Source organism: Melospiza georgiana, chromosome 10, assembly GCF_028018845.1.
Source record: "Melospiza georgiana isolate bMelGeo1 chromosome 10, bMelGeo1.pri, whole genome shotgun sequence".
Taxonomy (NCBI): Eukaryota; Metazoa; Chordata; class Aves; order Passeriformes; family Passerellidae; genus Melospiza; species Melospiza georgiana.
Window position 1 is genome coordinate 10703348 of NC_080439.1, and position 22419 is coordinate 10725766.

General features: G+C 47.2%; 1 protein-coding gene across 2 annotated transcripts in view; it reads left to right on the forward strand.

Moving 5' to 3' along the window:
• Positions 1 to 22419, forward strand: part of TP63 (tumor protein p63) — a 100413-nt gene that overhangs the window by 62811 nt on the left and 15183 nt on the right. The window contains exons 6-9 of one of the 2 annotated variants that reach the window (XM_058031109.1): positions 18835 to 19021; positions 20718 to 20833; positions 21128 to 21237; positions 21473 to 21609. In XM_058031109.1, the coding sequence (XP_057887092.1) occupies positions 18835 to 19021; positions 20718 to 20833; positions 21128 to 21237; positions 21473 to 21609 (550 nt within the window). The remainder of the gene's footprint in view (positions 1 to 18834; positions 19022 to 20717; positions 20834 to 21127; positions 21238 to 21472; positions 21610 to 22419) is intronic. The other variant, XM_058031110.1, reaches the window with a different exon arrangement.

Consider the following 22419-nt stretch of genomic DNA (forward strand, 5'->3'; position numbering starts at 1 on the left):
TTTCCTAAACAAATAAGACAGGACTTGGGTCTACATTTTGCGGCCCTGTTGTTTTCCCCATTAGCCATGATGGCCATGCTGCCTTGGGGCTCTCCTCCCTGCCTGTGTTGTGCCCTGAGGTGCACCAAGCTCTGCTCCTGGGGAGAGGAGATGATGCCCTGGAGAGGAGGTGCCCTGCTCAGGAGCAGCCCTGCCTGTGTTTGGCTCCCAGCCCAGCCTCGGAGCCACTCCTGCCCTGTGATTTAGATGTGATCTGGGTAACATTGTGCAAGTCATTCCCTCTGCCTCTGCTCCCCCTCTTCCCCCTTTCCACATACCCACCCTCAAATACAGAACTGTCATCCCCTGCTGTAAAACACTTCGACCCCTGATGTGAGATGCCCGAGGGGGGCAACTGGACACTGCTGCTTGCTGTGTGTGCCCTATCACTAGCTTTAGCTTTCATGTCTCTTATTTTGCTTTGTTTACAGGACATCAGAGTCTTTCTACAGACTAGCTTTTGAGGCAACTGAAACATGTCTTCAGGCTAAAATTTGCTGCTTGGGTTATTGCTTCCCCTGCTTGAGATACTGAGCTTTACCAGCACTGGGCCTGCCAGGTGTGAGAATTCCTGACACACAGGCCATTTGGGGGCTGTGGCTACAGGGAAAAAGCCTGTTCCTGTCTCTAGGCAGAGCACAGGGCTGTACCAGTGCTGTGTTAGCTGTGGTGCTGAGTCTTAACAAACTCACCCTGCCACTTGTCAGGGCTCATTAGCTCAACTGTGTGAGCTGTGGTTGGGAGCTGCCTCCCTCCTGACCTTACAGTGGGAGAAAATGAGCTCAGGTTTGCTATCTGACCTTCACCCAGAGCTCCTTGGACCCCCCCCCCCCTTAAAAGGCAGGGCTGGAAGGGACTCCCATGGCGAAGGGATGCGAGCAGTGCCACTGGGCTTGGTGCCCAGCCTGAAGAGTTTGCAGAGCCAGAGCAGGGCAGGCAGTGCATCTGCTCTGTCTGCATTTGAGCATCAGCACTGCCATGGGTGGGAGAGAAGAGTCTTCCCATGAGATGTTAGTCCAGTGTCTGAGCACTGAATGATCCTGCTTTTTTAATCAGCAGGGTGGTGGCTGCTTTTGCAATGAGTTCCTTGTCTCCCATCTCTTCTCCTGCAAACCTCTCATACAACTCATTCTTAGTCATTTTTTTAGACCCATACTTGGTGAGTTCTTGTAGGCATACAAGCAAACATGACTTCAACAACAGGGAGTCTGTGCCCTTCTAGATATCCTACTAAAACCTCTTATGGTATTGGTACTCAGAAAGAAAGTGGTGAGGCCCTAGGAAAATCTTCAGAAGTGTTATTAGTTCTGTACAGTTTGATGAAGACAAAGCATGTGGACTGATCAGTTTCTACAGGGAATTCATAAATTTGACCTTTATTTGGCATTCCCTTTGTGTGCTGACTTCTCTGATGAGTCATTTTTGCCCATTTCCTTTGCCATGCCTCTTGAGGTTGGAGTCTGTCTTTCTGGGCTTGTTTTTCAGCAGCCTGATCTGTGCAAGATAAAGATGGGGAGAGCTGGGTTGTGCTGATGCTGCTGGCACTCAGAGGGAGCACTGCAGCACAGGAGGAGCAGCTGCATGGGCGAGATGAGTTCCAGGATGAATTTGCAGGGACACGTGCTGGAAGAAAACCATTTCCATGCTGCATGTCTGGTGTCAAGAAACAAAAATGTTCTGATGCTGTTAGTCACCCTGCTGATCTCAATCTGTTTAATGGTGTTATTTTGTTTCAGTGCAGCGGTATTCTGATGTGTGTTTTGCAGCTTATTTCAGAGAAGCTTCCGAAACACAGAATTCATGGGGCTTAAGGAAAATGGCTTGGTAGCATGTTAAATGTTGATAAATCACCTAGCCAAGATTGATTCTGTTAGTGATTGGGAATGACTGCCTTGTGACCTCTTCTCTCTCCACCACACAGGTCAGAGCTGTTGGCAACCCTTGCCTCTGAGCGGGGAGCTCCTGGGGTGCCCCTTACACTGGACCCTGGGATGGCACTATGTCCACAGTGTGACCTCAGTGTGACCTGCTTGCTGGGGAAGTCAGCATTTCTCTGATCCCTGGAGGGACAGAGCTGAGCACGCAGGCAGGTGCTGGCTGCCAGGGGGTGGTGCAGGATGGCTATGTATTCCTGCATGCTGGGGTCTCAGGGCAGCTTTGCTGCCTTCAGCTTTTCCAGCATGGCTCAACAAGGGTGTAGCAGTTCACTCAACCTTTTAAAATGTTTTTCTTTTTTTTTTTCTTTTTTTTTTCCCCCCTTTTTCCACTGGCCATACCAATCTGATTACACCTTCGAGGGATCATCTGCCCCTAAAGCTTAATTAAGGAGCTCGTCTGACTTGTCACTGACTCACCTGCCACTGTATGAGCTCATGTCTGACTTGTCCTAGGAAGATAGTGAAATATGTCAGGGTTCTCTGAAATATAGCAGGTTTTTTGTTTTATTGCATCCCTGACATTTGCTGTTGGCTCCTGCAGAGGTGAGCAGAAAGATGACTGCCCCAACTTTGTTACTTTTATCTAAACTTAGTCGCTCACCTCTTTGTGCCTTGAAAAACCAGATGGGGTTTTGCTTGCACAGCTGTAGGTATGTTAGAGTTAATAAAAAAAATATTAAAAATTAAATAACCTTTGAGTTTTGGCTTCAGGCAAACTAGGTGAAATGATGTGTTTTGGAGATGAATGCTCTTGCAGGAGGCAAGATGTAGCTTGCAGGAGAACATCTGCAACCAATCCATTCTGTATGAGATGGGGCCAAGACTTGTTTGTATCTCACTACCTGTTCAAACATGTTATACCATAGCAAAAAGAGATTTTGAATGCATTGAGGAAGGGTGGGTAAGAAGGAAAAGAGACATCAAGCTGAATGTTTGCTTAATAGCCCTGATTTCTTCATTAAACTTTTAAGCACTTTAATAATCTGATTAGCTGCTTTCAGAGCACGGAACAGTTTTTCCTTTCTTCTTTTTTTTTTTCTTAAAAGAGGGGAAAAAAAACTCTCCTCATCTTGGTGCTGTGAGATGAGCTTGCTTTGTGACCTGGAGCAAATCCGCTAACTGTTTGCTGCTTTTCTGTACTCGCCCTGAGGACTGTTGGTGGAAGGATGTTCTGTAATACATCTGATCAAAGGCAGTGCAGAGGTTCAGTTACCAGGCTGCCTGCCTGGACCCTGGAATGCAGCTTCCCATCCAGAGCTCCTTGCCAGCTACTCCCATCTCCCATCCCCTTTGTCCTGTCGGAACTGCATGGAGCACGAACTTCTTGCAGCTTGCAGAGCTCATTTGCTTGCCTTTAATTGTGCATTTGAAATGCCTCTGAAGGCCTGTGGCAGCAGAGAACAGTTAGATGACTCAGGAATGGCTGGAGTGGTGAGGCTGGCAATAGAAGCTCCCATGCTGAGGTTCTTATCATTGCTGATGGTGCTCATCATCATACTGAGTTCTGCATTGTTTTGGGGTTTTTTTGTAAGACAACCCCAGAGATGTGCATGCAGCTGTATTTCTGGTTTGCACGTGTAGCTAATGTGGGTGTTGAAGGTGCGGACTGTGTGTGACTGGGGTTTGTTGTCAGTGGAATGTAGCAACTGTTAGTCAGATCTTTTTGCTTGTCTAGCAGGCTGAATTCCTTGCTGAGGAGATGAGAGAAGTGATTTGGGCCGATTCAGGTGGACATTGTGAATGCAGTGTCTCTAAAATCTTTTCAGAGGAAAAGTGCATGCATTCCAACTGGTCTATTCTAGGAAGAGATGGGGTTGTAGTACTTCCTGGGTAGTATTTTGCTAGTGCTTAAAACCAGCAGACTGTTGAGGTCTTTTCTACCCTTTTGTCAAACCAAATCCTGCTGTGACTTCACCAAAAGTGGTGGTGTAAGTGGGGCAGCCCTGGTCATGTGCTGATCTTTGTCAAGACCTCAACACATAAGCAAATTAAAGAATGGCAAGATGCACATGGGCCTGTCCTCTGCCTTTGATGTCGACAGAGCTTTGCACTGGCACTTCAGGGGGAGGTTATACTTACTGCCAAGTCTCCATGCCTTTGTCAAATCCCTGATGACTCTTGGTGCTGCTGTTCACATGTGGCCAGCTACAGGAAGGCCTCCTACAGCTTGTCCACACTTGGTAGGTAAACACTCATGGGAGGCATGGCCTTGAGCTCTGTGCAGCATTGAATGGACATGCAGATGCTGTGTCTGTGTAGGGCTGCAGCAATGGGCAGGGTCATTGGCTCTGGCACATTGCAGCTGGAATGTGATGGTTTAGGGGCTGTGCAAGGATGGCTTGCTGTGCTTGAACAACTTCTCTTGCATGGGATCAGCATGTGACCAGCCAGCAGTCCCTGTAGCTGCACCATGACCATGCCTTGAGCAGGAGCACTGTTTGCCTTTGCCTTGCCCTGCAAGACTCATCCTGACCTGGAGAGGCGGTCAGGGTTGTGTTCAGGTGCAGATTATACCTCACTCCAGTGTGATTAGGGCTTCAGACAAGAAGAATTTAGGTAGCTCTCTTGTCCTTCCTTGAGTTTGCTCTTGCTGAGGCTGCATGGAGTGCCTGATATGCATTTCAAGCTGCCCAAATGGGTCTCTGTCTTGATGCTCTGGTGGCTTATGCAGTCTTCTATTCCTTCTTTCAGAGCTGCATTGCTGTGACAGTTTTAAGAAATAGCAGGGCTCATCTCTGGAGAAATCCTCTTTTGGAGCGAGTTTCCAAAGTGATTGACTGTCTGGGGTTCTGTTTGCTTGCTTAGGAGCTCCCATCCCAAAATCACTGAGAAAGATGGCTGGAGCTTCTAATGGCACTCTCTTAGCCAAGCATTGGCTTAACACTCCAGTTTTATCCCTGTTGTGTGCAAACATTGCCTTGTTCCCAGAAATCTCTGTTGGCTTCTTATCTGAATTGAATGATGTAATTATGCCTCCCAGCCCACTATTGCAATGGGAAAATGGGTTCCTCTTGTTGGAATTTTCAAGGAGCTTGCTCCTTGGAGAAGCACACAGACTGTGTGGGAATGGGGTGTTGGGGGTGTGTGTTTTGTTTAGTGTTTTTCCCCTTGGCTACACGAGCAGCTAAAACCTGTAACCTACAGGAGTTGGAAGCTTCATGCAGAAAATTAGCTTAGGTTGGTGGAAGAGTTGAGATCACATTTTTCTAGGCTAATTAAAGGATTAAAGGTGCAGAGATTTAGAGCGAACTGTCGGTGTGCTACAGGAGAGAGCCTTTGATGGTTGAATCCAATTTGAGATTAAACAAATTGTATTTAAATAAGAAATACATGGCAACAGTTACAGTCTATCTGGGCCTCTCTATTCCTTGGTGTCCTTCAGGGTCAGGTAGATGGTGTGCTGTGGCTAGGGCTTTGCCTCCCTCACCAATTTCCTTCTTCCCACGTGCTTCCCTCTGGAGTGTTTGAATCTGTTGCTTCCACACTTTGTAAAATTGTCATTTTTTTCCTTCTAACCCAGTGCTTAGTGCAAAGGAGCCTTGCACTCCCCCTTACACAATAATGAACAGCTGTCCATTGCAGCAGTAATATGGTCGCATGCTTGTAGCATGATCGCATGCTTGTTGTGTGTTTTGTAGTATCTCTGATGCTCTTTACGGTTTTTCTGCATCCTGGTGCTTTGCTGTCTGCAGCTGGAGAGCTAAATGTTTACTCCCCTGTGAAATTTTTTTCTGTTGTTCAGTTGAGAAGCTGGTGGATGGAAAGAGTTGATTGTTCGATGGTGTCTTCCTCTACATAGTGGCTGGTAAAATTCTAGAGAGGCAGTGAACTTGTGCAGGTTCCAAGTCCTTGACTTCTTTCATTCCAGTTGATTGTATTCAGCGGGCTGCACTTGAAAATGGCTTGCTAGTGTTAGTCCAGCCCTTCTCCTGCCTTTTCTTTTGGACAGCATTACTTTCAGAGTGCTGCTAAGGGGATGCTTTCAAGTGTTGCCCTTGATAGCACTTGCAGTGGTGAAGGCTTATGAGATTGAGGGTAGCTATCCCAGAACAAAGCTTGCTTTCTGCCAGGGCAGGAATTCACCTGCACAGCATGGTGCAGGACAGCAGCCTGTTCTGCCCATGGAGACTTTGCACCTTTCTCTGATGCACCACATATGAGCTGTAAGGAAAATGGGAGTGCCAGACAGTGTGAGTGAATAACTTCTGATGTTGCAACTCTGTCTTGTTTTGTTCCATTTTGTTTTACTCCTTTTGAGTGAGGAGGGGACTTGCCTTTTGTTACCTGCCACCTATATAAGATCATGATGGGGTTTTGTTTCCTTTTTTTGGTTGTTGTTATGGTAATAGAGAAAATCACAAAATTGAAACTGGTAAAAAATCTGCTGGGATTCCACAATCAGTCAAAAACATGGCATTACTTACTAATTGGGTGTGGTTAGTTGGGAAATCTGACTTTAAAATTATGTTTCCCAGGGAACTATTCCTGTTCTCATTGTTATGAGTTCTCATTGTTAACAAAGACTGATTTTTGGTTGGGAAAGCAGTCTTGCTTTGAATGGACTAGGTCTTCTCACAAAGCATCTGTTGCTTGGGGTCTTCAGAGCTTGCAGTTTGCAAATGAAGCAGTGCAAGTAGTGAGGTCTGCAGGGACAAAGTGCTGTTTGGTGTTTTCCTTGGAAAGCTATCTTCAGGTTGTGGTTGCAAGGATTTGCATCTGAAGTCCACATTAATTCCTTTTATATTTCCAGTTAGATCATGCCGATGGCATTATTATCTGTGCTACCAAGTGAAATAAATCAATTGCTAGGTATTGAGAGACTTGATGTTATCTATTTCCAATAATTTATAGATCTGTTGCTGTGTCATGGAGTATTTGAGTAGTCATTCCTTTGGAGTTTACCTAGCAGGCTTTTGAAGATCTGCCTGTGAAGTGCATCCAGCTCCATGCAAGCTTGTTTTTTACATTTGTGCTTTCTTGCTGAAATTTCAAAGCAGCCTAAAAATCAGAGATCTGGACTATGCTGTGTCCAAGCCTTCAGTTTCTCCTGTGGCATGTTACTGCACAATTCCCTTTGGCTTGCATGTCCTCTGGGATGTGGTTTTACACTCTACTCTTAGGGGGCAGGAGATGCAAAACTGAAGCTTAGTTATTTCTCTGAGGGATAGGAAGGACTGCTGCTAACATTTTCTGAACTCATTGCAAGCCTTCCTCCCTTTCTAAAGGGACAGCTTTCTTCCCTTTTCTGCAGTTGTACAGCTCCAGGGAGTATGAGACAAAATGAAGGAGTACCCCAAACCTGGCATGGGCTTGTTCACCTTCCTAGCAGAGAAGATGCCACAGCACTGACCTCACTGGCTGGCTGGGGGTGAGGTGCTGTGTTTTTGAGCAGGGAATGTCCTGATGGCTGCTGCAGCAGCTCTGCTGTGTTCCTCAGCATGGAACTTGATGAATTGTTTCCCACGGTACATAGGAAAATCAAGGTCTCAGTTCAGTAAGGCACTTGAGTGAGTGCATAACCTCTAGCACGTGAATATTCCCAGTGAAATCTCTTGGGTTCTGTTGGAGTCAGCAAGGCTGCTCCCAACCTTAAAGGTAGGCATCTGCTTAAACACCTTGCTGAATCATGTCTTGACTTTGAAAGTAGGCTCAGGAGAAACCACATGAGTTGACTCAAGGACTGTGCTTAGCTAGGTCATTGAGGATGGAAGGAGAAGGCTGAGGAGGAAGATCTGGGTAAAATAGAGATCTCAGAATTCTGCAAATGCTGGTAATAGCTGACTTTCTTGCTACTCATCCCCAAAGCTTAACTGTATGAATAAAAGATTTAAAGGTTTGACTTAGTCACCATTCATCCTAAATATTCTGGAGCTGCTGTCATGCTTTATTGACCTAAGATCTGAGTTACTGCATCTTTATGACTTGCTCAGTTAGGTTTAATTTTTGTCTTTCCTAATCCTTATGTTTTCACTGTGACTCAGATCTAGAGTGTGGCCTTGTTGGGTCAGTAATTCCAGAAAAGAGAGTAATGTTTGCAGAAATGGTTTGGTTCAGTCTGGACACTCTATTGCCTAGAAGAAGGAGAGGGCCCTTTTCTGCTGGTCTTCATACATGGGAAGAACATTTGTTCCTGCTTGGTGTCTCTGTGTGAGTTTGTTGCCTTGCTCACCATCCTGGACAGAAAAGCTTTGCTGACTTTTCACTTTAATTATCAATGAAATGCTCAACAAGCAGGAGAACAATATTTGCATAGATGTAATTCTGGAAGTTGAGCGTAATGTGATCAGGAAATGGGACAGGCCCTGGCTGTTATCATGGAAGAGACTTGCTGGTACTTGCACTTAGCTTAAAATGTAATAAGATCTGACTCAGGATAGTTTCCTGGACGTTAACAGAGAAGACTCAATGCCATTTTGGCAAGGGTCTGGCACTATCCTTTCTGCACAGGAACAAAAGAGATTTCTGGTGAATTCATATATTTGTTCTGAAAGGGCTTCTAACACTGCACTGACAATTTAGAGGGAAATGGTGTCCCTTGGAGCAGAAAAGCAGGGGTGTGTGTGTGTGTTTTCAGGACTTTCTTTTTCTGAGGTAGAAGCCAAGGAACAAGGCGCTTGCGTGCTGTGCCAGTGAAATCTCCCTGGGAAGACATGATGCTACTTGCAAGGTATGCACAAGACAAGACCAGAGGCGCCGCAGTGCTTGATTACTGTCAAGGACTCAGTTGGAACTTGCCTTTGCTCTTTGGCCTGCAGCATTTATGTAGAAATTGGGGACGCTGCTGCTTGCTTCCAAAGCTTTGCCTTGATGGGTCCTGCCCACATCTAGGCAGGGAGGAAGGAGCGGGGGGGCTCAGAGCCTATGAAGTAAACAGGAAAATTACTCACCTTAATGATGCATTTCACTGGCATTGCCACTCTGAGAGCCTGTCAGATTTAATATTTTCTGTCTTCCCTTCCATCACCTCCCATCGGTGTGATTAATAGTCTATTAGAAGGATGAAGTGGAGAGGTATCCACACCTTCCCTCAGGTGGAATAAACAGGAGGGGAAGCCAATGAGTAGGAGAAAGGGGATCACCTTTGTCCATCTGAGCCATTTGGTCTTTGTTGAGAGTGCACATCCAGAAGAGTGCTCATTTACTGACTTGGTTGGTAGTCCTTTGATTTATTCCAGTTCACAGGTGAGCCCCCTGGCCTCCCAGTTAGCTACCAGCCCTGCTCCATGGGGTACACTGGTCAGTTCCCCATCCAGAAACAGTCAGGGAGCAGTCCTGCACTTGGTCACAGCACAACAACCATAACACTATAGGAAAGCAAGGGAAAAAACCCAAATTATTTGTATGTGAAGTTTTTCAGGGATTATTTACCCTTTTTGTAAAATACAGTGAGTCTGAAAGCCAAGTCAAGAAAGAACAAATAGGATAGAAAATTCATCTGGACAAAGGTGTTTAGTATGAGAGGTCACAAGACACTAAACCTGTTTTTAGCTTGGAATTGCTTGAACTTTCTTTCCTGTATCAGAATGAATGTGCAAAGACTGGTTTGCATCTCCTGTGACTCTGTCCATGCCCCAGCTAGGAAGCTGGGCCAGTATTTGACGTAAATACTTTTACCCTCACAACGTGCTGACCCTGTGGTATTTTACAAGTAGGCCAGTCCTTTGGCATGAGCCAGAATTTGGGTGGAAATCTGTCACCATCTAGTAAAGTGTCCTGCTTCCCAGGGTGTTGAATGGCTGGTGCAGTCTGTGGCAGAGTGCCTGATAGTTCTGAGCCTGACTCTGATACTAACGTGCAGGCTTAAGGATGTTGCTGATTGAAAAGACTGTATTGCCAGACCAACTTTGTTGTTGTTTTTAATGCATTCTCGTGTCCAGCTTGGCTTCCCCCTGGTGTAACAGATACTGTACGAGTGACTCATTCACTTTCCTCTGAGTTATTAATGAAATCCCCTTATTTGCAGATGGAGGAACTAAAAGGAGTTTTGTACTAACATCTTACGTTGGGCATTTGCTTGTACCCTGCTTCTTCCTCTGATCTTTAGCTGGTGTGGAGCCACCTGAATCTGTGGCTGTGTCACAAATTGCAGAGGACCCAAAGCCTCTATCTACTCTCTGTGGGGCTGCAAGATCTGATCTGCTTGTCTGGGACTTCTACTGCTGACTCATGTTTTTGAAACCAGGTTAGAATTGGTGGGAGCAGACTAATTTTTGAGAGCTTTGGGATTTTTGCTTTGCTGTTTACTTTGTCTTAATTGAGCAACCTTTATGTATTGCTGTGCTTCTTCCCTCATGGTTGAGTTCATCACCCTTTGACTTTCAGCAGGGGACAAAAGTGACAGGGAGATGCACTAAAAACTGGTGTCTGGTTACTCCTGACGATGTTTCCTCTAGCTGATTAGAGTTTTTGGAGTTTGGCTGGTAGGATGGAGCATGCTGCAACATGTGAACTTGAAACAAATGAGATCTGGGAGGATAATAGGAAACACACAGCAGCTTTCCTCTTTTGCTGAGCCTAGAACATGTGACTGTAAGAAAGTTGAATCCCCCACACCAAGCTAGGAGGAGGTTTGAAAGGGCCAACCTGGACTTTTAATAAATTAGTCCATGAGCAGAACAGGTTCTGGTGCTCAGTATGAGAGGCCAAGGCATGTGAGTCAGGAGCAGTATGTGATGGGGAGGTTTTGCTGTTGGGAGCCTGAATACATTCTTTTCAGTGAATTTCTGCAGTCCTTTATAACAGAAATAAGATTTTCATTAAAATACATGTTAAATCAAATCTTAAATTCAGCTTTGAGCTTACAAATTCCCTGACACAGAGGCATGCTGGCTTGAGCAGGCGGTGGTTAACTCTGCTACCAAAAGTTAAGCGTATGCTGAAGATTTTTTTTTACTAAAGCAAGTCCTGGAGGTTTTTGCCTGCAGCATTGGAGCATTCATTCTGGTGTAATGAGTAGAATTGCCTGGAAGGACTATTGCTGGTTATGTCACTGCTGAGTGTTCATCTGCTCTGACACTTGAGGTCATACAATCAGCTTAGTTTCATGTAGGCAAACATGTGATATGTGTATTGTCCACTCACTTGCATTACCTGCAAGCAGGTGAGCATATTTTATAGAGATGCAAATATTTGTAACTCCAGTGTAGTGCTTTGTTAACAGTGGGTTACCCCCTTGCTAGGAGGATGTGAAGTAGCCACGTGTCTTTGAGAGTAGCAGGCCTATAGAAGGAGGGGAGAAATGCAATGGAGTTATCCACAAAGCTGCTTTGCTGATCACTGTAATGATTAAAAATTTTACCGTTCAATTTTGTTGGCTTACTAATTAATGCTTAATAATTGAAGTGGATGTTTTCCAGATCCAATATTAAGTAATTCTTTAGACTAACATTGATCACCCCTCACTATTCTGCTGGAATTTAACACATCATAGCCTGTAGGTGAGTTTGGGTAGAATGAGAGTGAACCTCCTATAGAGTATGTTTCTTAATGTTGTATATTCTGTGGTAGAAAAATAGGTTGCTAACTGGTTGTGCATTCATAATGGAGAAGTTGCTGGCAGATGTAGATATTGAGGATGATGTTCAGCATCAGATCAGCTTGCCTTTCCAGAGATTTGCTCTCATTTCATACTTCTACCTCAAAAAATCTCTGCTGCAAAGGAATCTATTGGAAATGTAAATTACTAGACATTGTTAGCATCTGAAACTTGTTTGCTACTGCTGAAGTTTTGATTTAGCAACTGACAGAGAGACTGGATACAATACACAAGCAGTGTGTGAGCTGGGTGCACCAAGCTAAGGCCATTTTACTGCAGGAGTCTTATGATTTTGGTTTTTAAATAAATTAATTTCAAAAATATTTAAATAATAGACTAGCAAAGGAGGGGAACTCGCAAAACCAGAGAGCAAAGCCTTCCTTTACACCTATCACTTTGTATCAAAAAAATGGGTAAAGCTTGCCTCCAAAGTTTTGCATTTGAGATTTTTTCCTCTTGATACAGAATACTTTTGATTTGTTGTTTGTTTTTAGAATGGTTTTCAAGCTGAACCTCCAGAGGTTTTCATTTGTTGATGAAGTGAGTCTGTAGATATGAAACTGAAATGTAAAAGCTGCCATATGTGAAGTTTTCACAGTTACAACAGTTTCATAGTGCAAAAGCAGTATGGGAAATTATCAGTGTTACTGCTGTTACTATCGTGGCTTTTCTGCCAGTGTTAGGTAGAGGTGATACATCCTAATGGTTTGGAATTAAAACCCCCGGGGAGCCTCAAGTGAGATGCTGAATATTGTCAAATGAAGGAATTATCTTTATTATCGTAAAGATGTGCGAATCTAGCAGATGCTCTCAATTCGGTATTTTTGGGAATTTCAGGGAGTGTTCTGTACCGTGTCCAGCTGTGCATATCCCCTTTACATGCCGCCCTGCGAGCTGGGGTGTGTTGGCAGGCGGTGGGGCCGGGCAGCGCTGCTCACAGGGAGCTCCTGAGGGCCGGGCAGCGCGGAGCTCTCAGCGTGCCAAGGCCGGAGGCGGCTGTGCCTCTGCAGAGGGGCAGAGCTGCTGTTCCCCCTCGCTGCCCTGCGGCGGGACAGCGCAGGAGGAGCCCGTGGGGCCACTCAGCGCAGGAGCAGCTCGGAGGCTGTGCAGGAGGAGCTCGGGGGGTCGCTCAGGGCCGCAGGAGCTCGGGGGCTGTGCAGGAGGAGCCCGGGGGCCGCTCGGGAGCTGTGCAGGAGCAGCCGGGGGGCCGCTCAGGGCCGCAGGAGCTCGGGGGCCGCTCGGGGCAGGAGCAGCCCGGGGGCCGCTCGGGGCCGGAGGAGCCCGGGGGCTGTGCAGGAGCAGCCGGGGGGCCGCTCAAGGCTGGGGGAGCCCGGGGGCCGCTCGGGGGCTGTGCAGAAGCAGCCGGGGGGCCGCTCAGGGCCGCAGGAGCTCGGGGGCCGCTCGGGGCCGGAGGAGCCCAGGGGCTGTGCAGGAGCAGCCGGGGGGCCGCTCAAGGCCGGGGGAGCCCGGGGGCCGCTCGGGGGCTGTGCAGGAGGAGCCCGGGGGCCGCTCAAGGCCGGGGGACCCCGGGGGCCGCTCGGGGGCTGTGCAGGAGCAGCCGGGGGGCCGCTCAAGGCCGGGGGAGCCCGGGGGCCGCTCGGGGGCTGTGCAGGAGCAGCCCGGGGGCCGCTCAGCGCGGTGCCCGCGGCCGGGGAGCGGCTCCTGAATCCCTGTCCTCAGGCTACGTTTCTGCGCTCTCCTCCCTGCCACCCCTCCCCTTGCCCGTTTACCTAAGCAGGTCAGCACACACACACGCGCACCCGTATATTTATTTTTTCGCTAAGGTTTGCAGGCGCAGCAGCTGCCGGCTGGGAGTGCCGCCCGCCCCGGGCACCCCGCGCTGCCCGTGCCCGCTGCCCTGCGCTGTGCGCGGCGCTCCGGGCCCCGCACACCCGGGCTCGCTCGCTCCCCCCCGGGCGCGGGGGGATGCGGGGCCCACCTGCCTGATGTCAACATCCCGGCGGGCGAGGCCAGCAGGAATGTGCCGCTCCCCGCCCGGCGCAGGTAATTAATCCCCGCGACTGACAGGTGGCAACAGGCGGCCCTTGGCTGCGGCTCCCGGGGAAAAGCGCTCGGAGGAAGGATTTTAATAACTCATCAGCGCTGTTCGTGAGCGCCTGGAGAGGCGGTGGGGACGGGGAGGGGGCAGGAGAGCACCAGGGGAAAATGAAGTTTAAGTCTTTGCGAAGGCAAACGCCCTTGGGTGATTCACTGCCCTTCCCTCAAGAGGGAAAAGAGTGTGACATGGTTTTTCCTTTGCTCCGGGGTGGAGAAATTTGGTAAATGCCTGCAAAGCACTGATGGGGCAGCATCAGCATCCTCTGCTGCTCCCGTGCTCCAGGGCATCACAGATGGGGGATGCTCGCAGGCGTGCCTGGCTCCCTGGTGCCCGGGGCTGTGAGGCTGGGGTTGTTGCCACACCTGGTGGATCTGTACCACTGGACCTGTTGGCCGTGCCCATCCATGTTGTGAATGCCAGCTGAGCCCACAAGCAGCAAGCTATCCACTTTTCTCTGGTGCCTGGTGGGACAGAGGACTTCACACTGAAGCTGCAACAAGTCAGCTCACAAGCCATGTGGTTAAGGTTATGCTGAGCTGAAGGTTGAATCTGAAAGGAGGTGTCCATGTGTGCATCACTCCTCTTTCATTGAGTGTCCTCTGGGTACAAGTTGGTTCCTAAGAGTGTGTGTGCATGTGCACACGTGTGTTTGACGTGCCCCCACACGCTTCCAGCAGTTTTTTGTAAATGAAAAGTTAAATCATGGTCAAGCATAGCAAAAATGTTTAAAGTGGTTGTGTAGATTTCACTTTTGTTCTTAGTTGGTAGCTTCCTTTCTTCCCACTGCCTTTTGTTCTCCTAAATAATTAAAACATGTTCAAATTATTTTCTGTTTCTTTGTGACTCTCCTTGTTTTCACCTGTGAATACTTTGGTGCAGGTAGCTATTCTGTTCCCACTCTTCTAACCTGTTCTTTTTTCCCCCCATCTTAGGGAGTTAATTTGGCAGGGGAGAAAGCATAGCTGATTGACAGCTTTGAAAACATCAAGTAAAATGAATCTTGTTAACTGAGTTGAACTAAAACATGACTGCTTGAAAGAAGCTTGCAAAAGATTCAAAAGACCTGTTGATGTGAGCAGGAGGGGCTCAGGGAGCTGTAATGCCTTAAGCCAACCCCTGGGATCACCTTCACGCTGACATCCGTCAGCATTTGTAGAGCTGACTGAACCCCACTCCTTTTAAAGATTTAGGAGCCATAATCCCTCTGCTGGATCAGATGGTAAAACAGATATTAGAGGTAGATTTCGAAAGTAGTGTTTGGGGGATTTCACTGCATCAGAGTTTTGCAGAGGAATTGAGTACTCAGTAAAAAGCCATTGTGGCTTGTATTACATTGAGCACTTCCTTTCAGGAGACTACAGTCCCTTCTAGCAAAAATTCTCCATTTGAGAGTCAAGAAGTCTTTTGGTTTTGCCTTTCAACTCTTTGTTGACACACCTTCAGTAGAAGGGGCTTACTAAAAAATCAGACAGGTGTTGCCTGATGGTAGCTGCCATGTGTATTGTGATACTGAATTACCAGCCAGGGTGCCAAGAGTGGGTAATGCAGTATGTCTGCACAGGCAGGTGGGGAGAGCAGAGCTGCAGGCACTGGAACGTTTGCATCTTTCATTTTAAAACGCATTATTAAGCAAAATGCTAAATTTCTGACAGGCAGCAGTCAAACTCCAAGGAAAAGTCCAATGCCAAAGCTCTTTCCTCTCCCTCTTGAGTAGATAACACATTTTCAGGCTCAGCTCTTTTGTTTTAAATGGCTTTCACGTCTGTTCTCTGGTGGAAGTGGTGTTGCACTCCTCAGGCTCCTCACAACTTTGTTCCTACTGCTAGATAATGGTTGTTGCCATCTTGTTACCTGATAGGCTTTTTTGTTTGGTCAGACTCATTTTTTTTATATTGGTAATCCAATATTAATTAATTTCGTTTTCCTGCTCAAGTGTGTTGATTAATAGTCATGTTTTGGATTTCTGGGAATTGCTCATGATCTTAGCCCTCATACAGCGAGTGTAAGTTCACAGCAAAGTGGTGAGCAGGGGGACTATCACCTCCTGCAGGGTGGGGTGGAGTGGGACCACTGAGGAGCAGCACCTGTGCCAAGAGGATGGTCCTTCCTTTCAGGCACTATCTGAGTGCACAGACAGCTTCTGCCTCGGGTTTTCTTTCTGAAGTGCTTTTGCTTTGAAATCTATATACAATATCCTGTCTTCCTCTGTGGATATAGTGATTATCACTGATCCAGGACGAAGTCACTATGACCTAGTTGTTGGCATCTATTTATGCCAGTAAATGGCTGTGCATCAGGTTACTCCTGGTTGCAGCAAAGTTGGCGGGGTGGGGAAACTCAAGCCCGTCTCTGTCTGACAGCAGGTACCCCGTGGACAGATTTACACCGGTGTTAAATGACTGTCCCTTCAGCGATTACACGCTCTCAGGCGGCTGTGCCTGGGGTAGATGTGAAATCATGGCTCTGTGCCATGTCCCCAAGCCCTGTGCAGTGCCTGTGAGGCTTGAACTCTTCTTGCAGTCAGGTGACAAAAAGGCAGCTCAGCCCCCTGTTGCCTCTTTTGACTCTGCTGGGCACTGTCGCTAAATCTTCCCCCGTCCTGACCATGCTCTGAGGCAGAGGTGGGCTCCTGGGCACCCTCCCATCCCGACATTCCAAGCTCAAGTTGTTGGCCAGAACCTGCAGCTCTTGAGTCTGCCCTGTGTTTCTTTGTTGGATAGGCTTGTTCATCATAACCCATTAGCTCTTGGCTGTTTGCTTGGTGTGAATTTGGGGTGTATGTCCAATGCCTTCCTTGCTGGTTGTAGCCAAAGGGTCCAACAGTTGGGGTCCCAAAGGGTGGGTGAAGAGCAGATCCCTTTCTCGGCTCACAGATGGGCTGTGCTGTTTGATCACAAGCCTCAGTATTTGTGCTGGTTTTGGGTACATCTCAGTCCTTCTGAAAGCACTGATTTTTGGTTTTCCCCTTTCTTGTAACCCCAGCTTTCTGTCTTTGAAGATACTATATGTAAAATTACAGTCAGCACCAGGAGTCCTGATCAGTGACTGAGGGTGTGTATCTCTTTCCATTTGTTCAATTCTCTGGATGCCTGCAGACACTGGACACGTTGCCTCCTGGCATATGCCATGGCCTCTGTACACCCCTGCTCTTCAATATTTGTCCTTGCATTTCAGCCTATCACCTTTGGGTGCCCAATTCTTTATGCTTCAGTGATGTTAAGGCATCCAAGTGATTAGTTGGCTTTTTGAGATTTTTGAGGCGTTCTGTCCTTGAAACCTTCACAGTGCTATGAGCAAACTGATGTGTTGAAGGAAACTGCTTTACAGGTTTTCTTCCTTTTTAAATATAAGTGATTCTTTTTCTACCTCTTGAGATGGAAGGACAACATGGTGAGCTCACTCTTACCTTCAGTAAGGAATTGCTTTTTAATTAAAAAACAATAAGGAATTTCAGGTTTAAAAGATGTATGATACAAATCACCATCTAGATGTGTTTCGCAACTTTTTTTTTTTGTAATTGTTTGGCATGTTCCCCGTTTCCGCAGGCTGGGTAAATCCTTTGTGGGCTTAATCTCTAGCCTGCAGGCACATAAAATGCATTGCACAATTTGGCCTTTGCATTTTAAAGAAATCTTTTTTTGTATCTTAAATACCTGTAGCATCTTTTCTGCCACATGGCAGGATGGTGTTGAGTGAGGAGGGAAGGGACTGGCGTGGCTTATGTTTAATCCCTCTCTCCTACCCTGTGTCTCTTGCAAGTTTGGTTTTTCCTATGTTAGCAGTGTGTATACTCTGAAATGCAAATAATCCCTGACTATCACTAGCTAATCCTTTTCCTGCTGCATCATCTGCCACCCACCCTTGCACGTGCTGGCTCTCCCTGTCCTGGTGGGGTCCATGGCCACAGGGTGCTCCTGACCAGTATGAACCTGTCACTGCTGTGTTTGAACAGCTGGGAATGGGGCTCTATTGGCCCAGGGCTCCTAGAAACCTTTTCCTGTGAGGAAACAACCACCTTGGGGCTTTCACTTTTCTTTGTCTGCAAGAACTGAGAACACCGAGATGGGGAAATGCCAGCAATTCCTGTGGGTTAGGTTGTTACAGGGAGAGCTCTGCACTCAAAAATGTCTGAATACCAGGAGAAAACTGAATGCCTCTGGAGCATGGTTCTGAAAAACCTGCTGTGTTTTGGAACAGCCTTACACAGGAGGGGAGACTGGACAGTCTCCTTCATGGGAGATATCCAGGAAAATGGGTTTAGGTTGTACAATACTGAACCACTTGGGACTTTCCTTGCCACCCTCCCTGCTAAGCAGATGCTTTTACTTTGGTGAGGGGTTTTGAAAAGGAACCACCAACTTCATCCTTGCTGTTTTGCTGAGCTAAGGTTTCCAGATGTGAACACACTCCATGAAAATGCTGCATTAGTTTACTGTTGTAGTGAAGAACATCTTAAGAGAAATCTAGTATGCTTCAAATTAGCACAGTGAATAAGAGCATCTTGTTCTGTTCCAAGTGCTCATTGCATGGTCACAGTCTCCCTTTTGGAGCCAGCTGCTGGGTTATACTCTAGGTTTTGGTCACTGTGGGCTAGTCTTTTGGCTGTTCAACTCTTGTGGCCTTTGAAAAACAAAATACTGGATTTTGTTTACCTCATTTTTGGATGTAATGATTTGAGTTCAGAAGTGAAGGGACTACTACAGAGATGTAGGAGATTATTTTAAAAGATGGCTGAAGTGTCAGATTTGGTATAACTCTCAAATTGATCAGGGTGTTGTTTTCGAGTACTGTTCAGTTCCAAGGTTGATGTTTTTGTTTAATCCCTCTGCAAGAGTAGGAGGGCTTCTTAGAAAACAGGATGAAACACTTTTATGTCTGTGGTTTTGAGTGCTTCCAGGATTACAGGATGCTGTGAAAAGAATAGCATCTGTTTTGTTAGTGGATGTTGGGTGTCCTCTGCAAGAGGGAGTGTGTGCCCAAGAGAAATAAAGGCTTTATTTGTTTGAGTAAATGAAGTGCTCTTTATCTGAAGATTTCTGCCTTTGGGGAATTTAGGATGTAGATTTATGCTCTGCTATTTTACAGCAGGTAATCTAGGGGTTTTGTCACTTCTCTGGGAGCATGGTTGTTGTACAAACAAATGCAGTGCCTGTGCACTAGTGGCTGGTGCTTTCAGTTACATGTACAAAGCCAGCTCCATGTTCCTGGTGTGCCTTCATCCCCAGCTGAACTTCTCTCTCTCTCTTGCTCTGTTCCCCATTCAGTATTCCACCGAACTGAAAAAGCTGTACTGCCAGATCGCCAAGACGTGTCCCATCCAGATCAAAGTGATGACCCCACCGCCTCAGGGAGCTGTCATCAGGGCTATGCCAGTCTACAAGAAAGCTGAGCACGTCACTGAAGTGGTCAAACGCTGCCCAAACCACGAGCTGAGCCGGGAGTTCAACGAGGGTAAGGAGGGCAGTGCTGTGCTGGCAGTCCCTCTGCAGAGCTGCTTGGCTGATGAGCAGCCACCAAGGGATGTGACAGCAGCTTCAGAGCAAACCTTATGGAAACAGACCTCTCTGTGACACCTTGTGCAGCTTTTTATTTCCTGTGCTTGGCAGGAAGGATCATGCAATCAGTGCTTTAGCTGTCCCTGTGCATGCTCGTCCTTGGGAGGAAAGCACTAAATAAACCTCATGCCTGCCCAGGTCGGATGGATGTCTGTCCCCATGGCAGGCACTGCCCCTCTGGCAGCACTTCTCTGCTCTGCTTTTGCTCCTGCAATGAGAAGCAGCTGTTCTTGTGCTCAGGAATGAGCTTCCATGTGGCTGGGACAGGGATCTAGTAACAGGATGCAATATCATCTCCATCTTTAATCCACGCCTCAGAGATGGAGGGGCTGTTTATCTCTGGCAGGGAAATGCTAAGTGCCAGCATCAACTGTAGGCAACGTTCTTCTACATGTAACACTCCCAGTTCAGTATAATCTTTTACTTGCTTCTCCTCACGTTGATGAAGGAGCAGCTGTTTTTAAAATGTCCTTTGGTTTTCTGCAAGCTCATGGGCTGGGTTCCATTTTGCCTTGGTCATTTAAGTTCACGTAAGTTCAGATGAGCATCTGTTTTATTCTACATACATTATTTATCTCCTACTGTAAAAAAACCCAGTTGGTGTCAGTTAGCAGCATGTCTTAGGAGTCTGGATCCCATTGCTGGTTACAGTGCAGCCAGCTAGACAAGCCCCAGAAATAAGCAAGGACTTGGGAGTTTAAAATCAGAGTGGAGTGAAACAGTTCTTCAAAATAGTTTTTTATATAAAAAAGTGCTTTTCTGACAGGACTGGATTTATTGAGGTTTGACACCATTCAATAATGAAGCTTAAGAAAGGAGAAAAAACCCTATAAATTCTTATTCTGAAATAATTATTTCTGTAGAAATAGGCTGTATTTTGAGTAGGAAATGAACAGTTAATACCCAAAACAAATTCTTGAGATGAACCCATAGCAGGCTTCTCTCCTCAGAATTTAGTTGTGTGTTGTAGAAACACTAAAGATAATTTGTAGGAAGGAAGCTTTTAATTATTGGATAGTGGCCTAGGCACCAAGAAGATCATGTTCCCTTCTGCTGCTGCTGTAAGCAAGCATGATTTTCCAAGCTGGCCATTAATTAAATGCATATTTCTTTTGCTTCTTGGTTCTTTTTTTTTAAGGATCAAGACTGATGGAAGGGAGCAGAAGAGGACTAGCAATTGATAGGAAAAAGAGTAGGAATTGAGACTTGAAGTAATTTACTTTGTATATGCATTAGAGGGAGGAAAATAAAGGCTTTCAGCTGGTGTGAAAATCCAGCAGGAGTTACCTGGTGGAAGAACTGCTGTGAGCTGCCATTCAGTTCACATTTTGGCTCACTTCTTCTGGGATCTTGGGAAGCCCTTGTTCAAGTTTAGCCACAGGTGTCCAGAGTGAGCTTGGGGAAGCCTGTGTTACCTTTGTTCTGGCAGTAGGGATGTTGGGAAGGGTTGCTTCAAGGGCTGAGAGGCACCTGTGTGTGCTCTGATGGGCCTCTGGTGGGTACATGTGCATCTCCCATAATGGCAGATCTTGCCACTCTGTGCATGACCTTACTGAACAGTCTCTTGTTTTTTTTCCTCTTTGCCTTTGCAGGGCAGATTGCACCTCCCAGCCACCTGATCAGAGTGGAAGGGAACAGCCATGCCCAGTATGTAGAAGACCCCATCACTGGGAGGCAGAGTGTGCTGGTCCCCTACGAGCCACCCCAGGTATGTTGTGAGCTCAAGCTGCTGGCATCCTGGCATGCAAGGGTTTGGGGGTTGTAGCTCTGGTCAGAGGAGTTGTGATCTTGGGCTTTTCCTGTCCTCATCACAATGAATCTTCCTTTCTGTCAGAAATAAGCTGTGAAACACCCTCCTTATCCCTTTAAAGGAAACTTTGTGTTGGGAGCCTATTTCATGCTGGCCCAATTGCAGCCCAGCTTGAGAAATGCAAGAGGAGGACTTGGAAAAAGCAGAGCTTTCCATCCACCACCTCTTGCTCTCCACCTTTGTCTCACCCAGGTCGGTACTGAGTTCACCACAGTCTTGTACAACTTCATGTGCAACAGCAGCTGCGTTGGAGGGATGAACCGCCGCCCAATCCTTATCATTGTGACGCTGGAAACCAGAGAGTGAGTTGTGCATCATGAGTGTAACCCTTCTGGCTCCTCTTCCAGTTAGGACAGCATTCCATATCCTTAGAACAGTTTAATTCAAGGGGCTAAAGGATATTTTTTAGATCTTTGCAGCTGGGAGTTGCCCAGCACCTTGGTAGATGGCAGGTGCAGAGTGTGGTGTGAAGCTGAGGAAGGCTGCTGGCCCATGTCTGAGATGCCAGCTGATGTTTGTCCTCACCTCTGTTCGCAGTGGGCAGGTCTTGGGGCGCCGCTGTTTCGAAGCCCGTATCTGTGCCTGCCCGGGCAGGGACCGCAAGGCAGACGAGGACAGCATCCGCAAGCAGCAAGTGTCCGACAGCACAAAGAATGGTGATGGTACGAAGCGCCGTAAGTAGCTGCACAGCTGGGCAGATGGCAGAGGGGGCTGTCTCGGGGTGCTTGTGCCACGGGGACAGAGTGGTGCTGTGCATGGGCTTGCAGGCAGGAGGGCATCTGTTCTCCCAGGGTGAATCAGCCTAGAGACTGAGCTGGTGTTCACAAAGCAGTGTTTGACAGTCTGGGTATGTGGGCTCCCTTGCAGCGTTGCCGGTGTTAGATTAGCCCTGCCATGGTGAGTGGAGGGGGTGTTTATTTGCCATCTTCCAGTTGTATGTCTGGAACCTCTAACCTTTTGAACCTTTACTGCTTGTTTGGGGTCATGCTGTTATTCTTTGCTTCATCTAGCCAGTGTTCTGTGCTGTGGCAGGTGTCTCCCAGCCACAGGGATCTAGACTGAGACTGCACACAAACCCTGCTGTGCATTGCAGACCCCCTGGCAAGCAGCCTCTCTGTGCTTTGAAGGGAGCCAGGTCCTCACTGGACATGCAGGGTGTGGAAATCCACCTTTGGTTTCCCCTGTACTCAGTGGAGGCAGCACGCTGAACAGCAGGCACAGGTTGTGACTGGAGGCAGACTAGAGAGGAGCTTTGTTTTCTCAGCGAGTTCTGCTCCCTGCCAATGGTCTCACCTTCATGGATCACTGGTTCACCAACAGCTTGTGAGCCTTGTAATACCAAAACTTTCTGTAATTTTCCTGTAAAGAGCCAGTACTTGTTCAAAGTGTGGCTTGCCAGGGTTTTGTCATATATCCAGCACTCCTTGGCTGATGTGTTTCTCCAGGTGACATGGCCAGCCAGTATCTGCAATCATGTCTGCCTT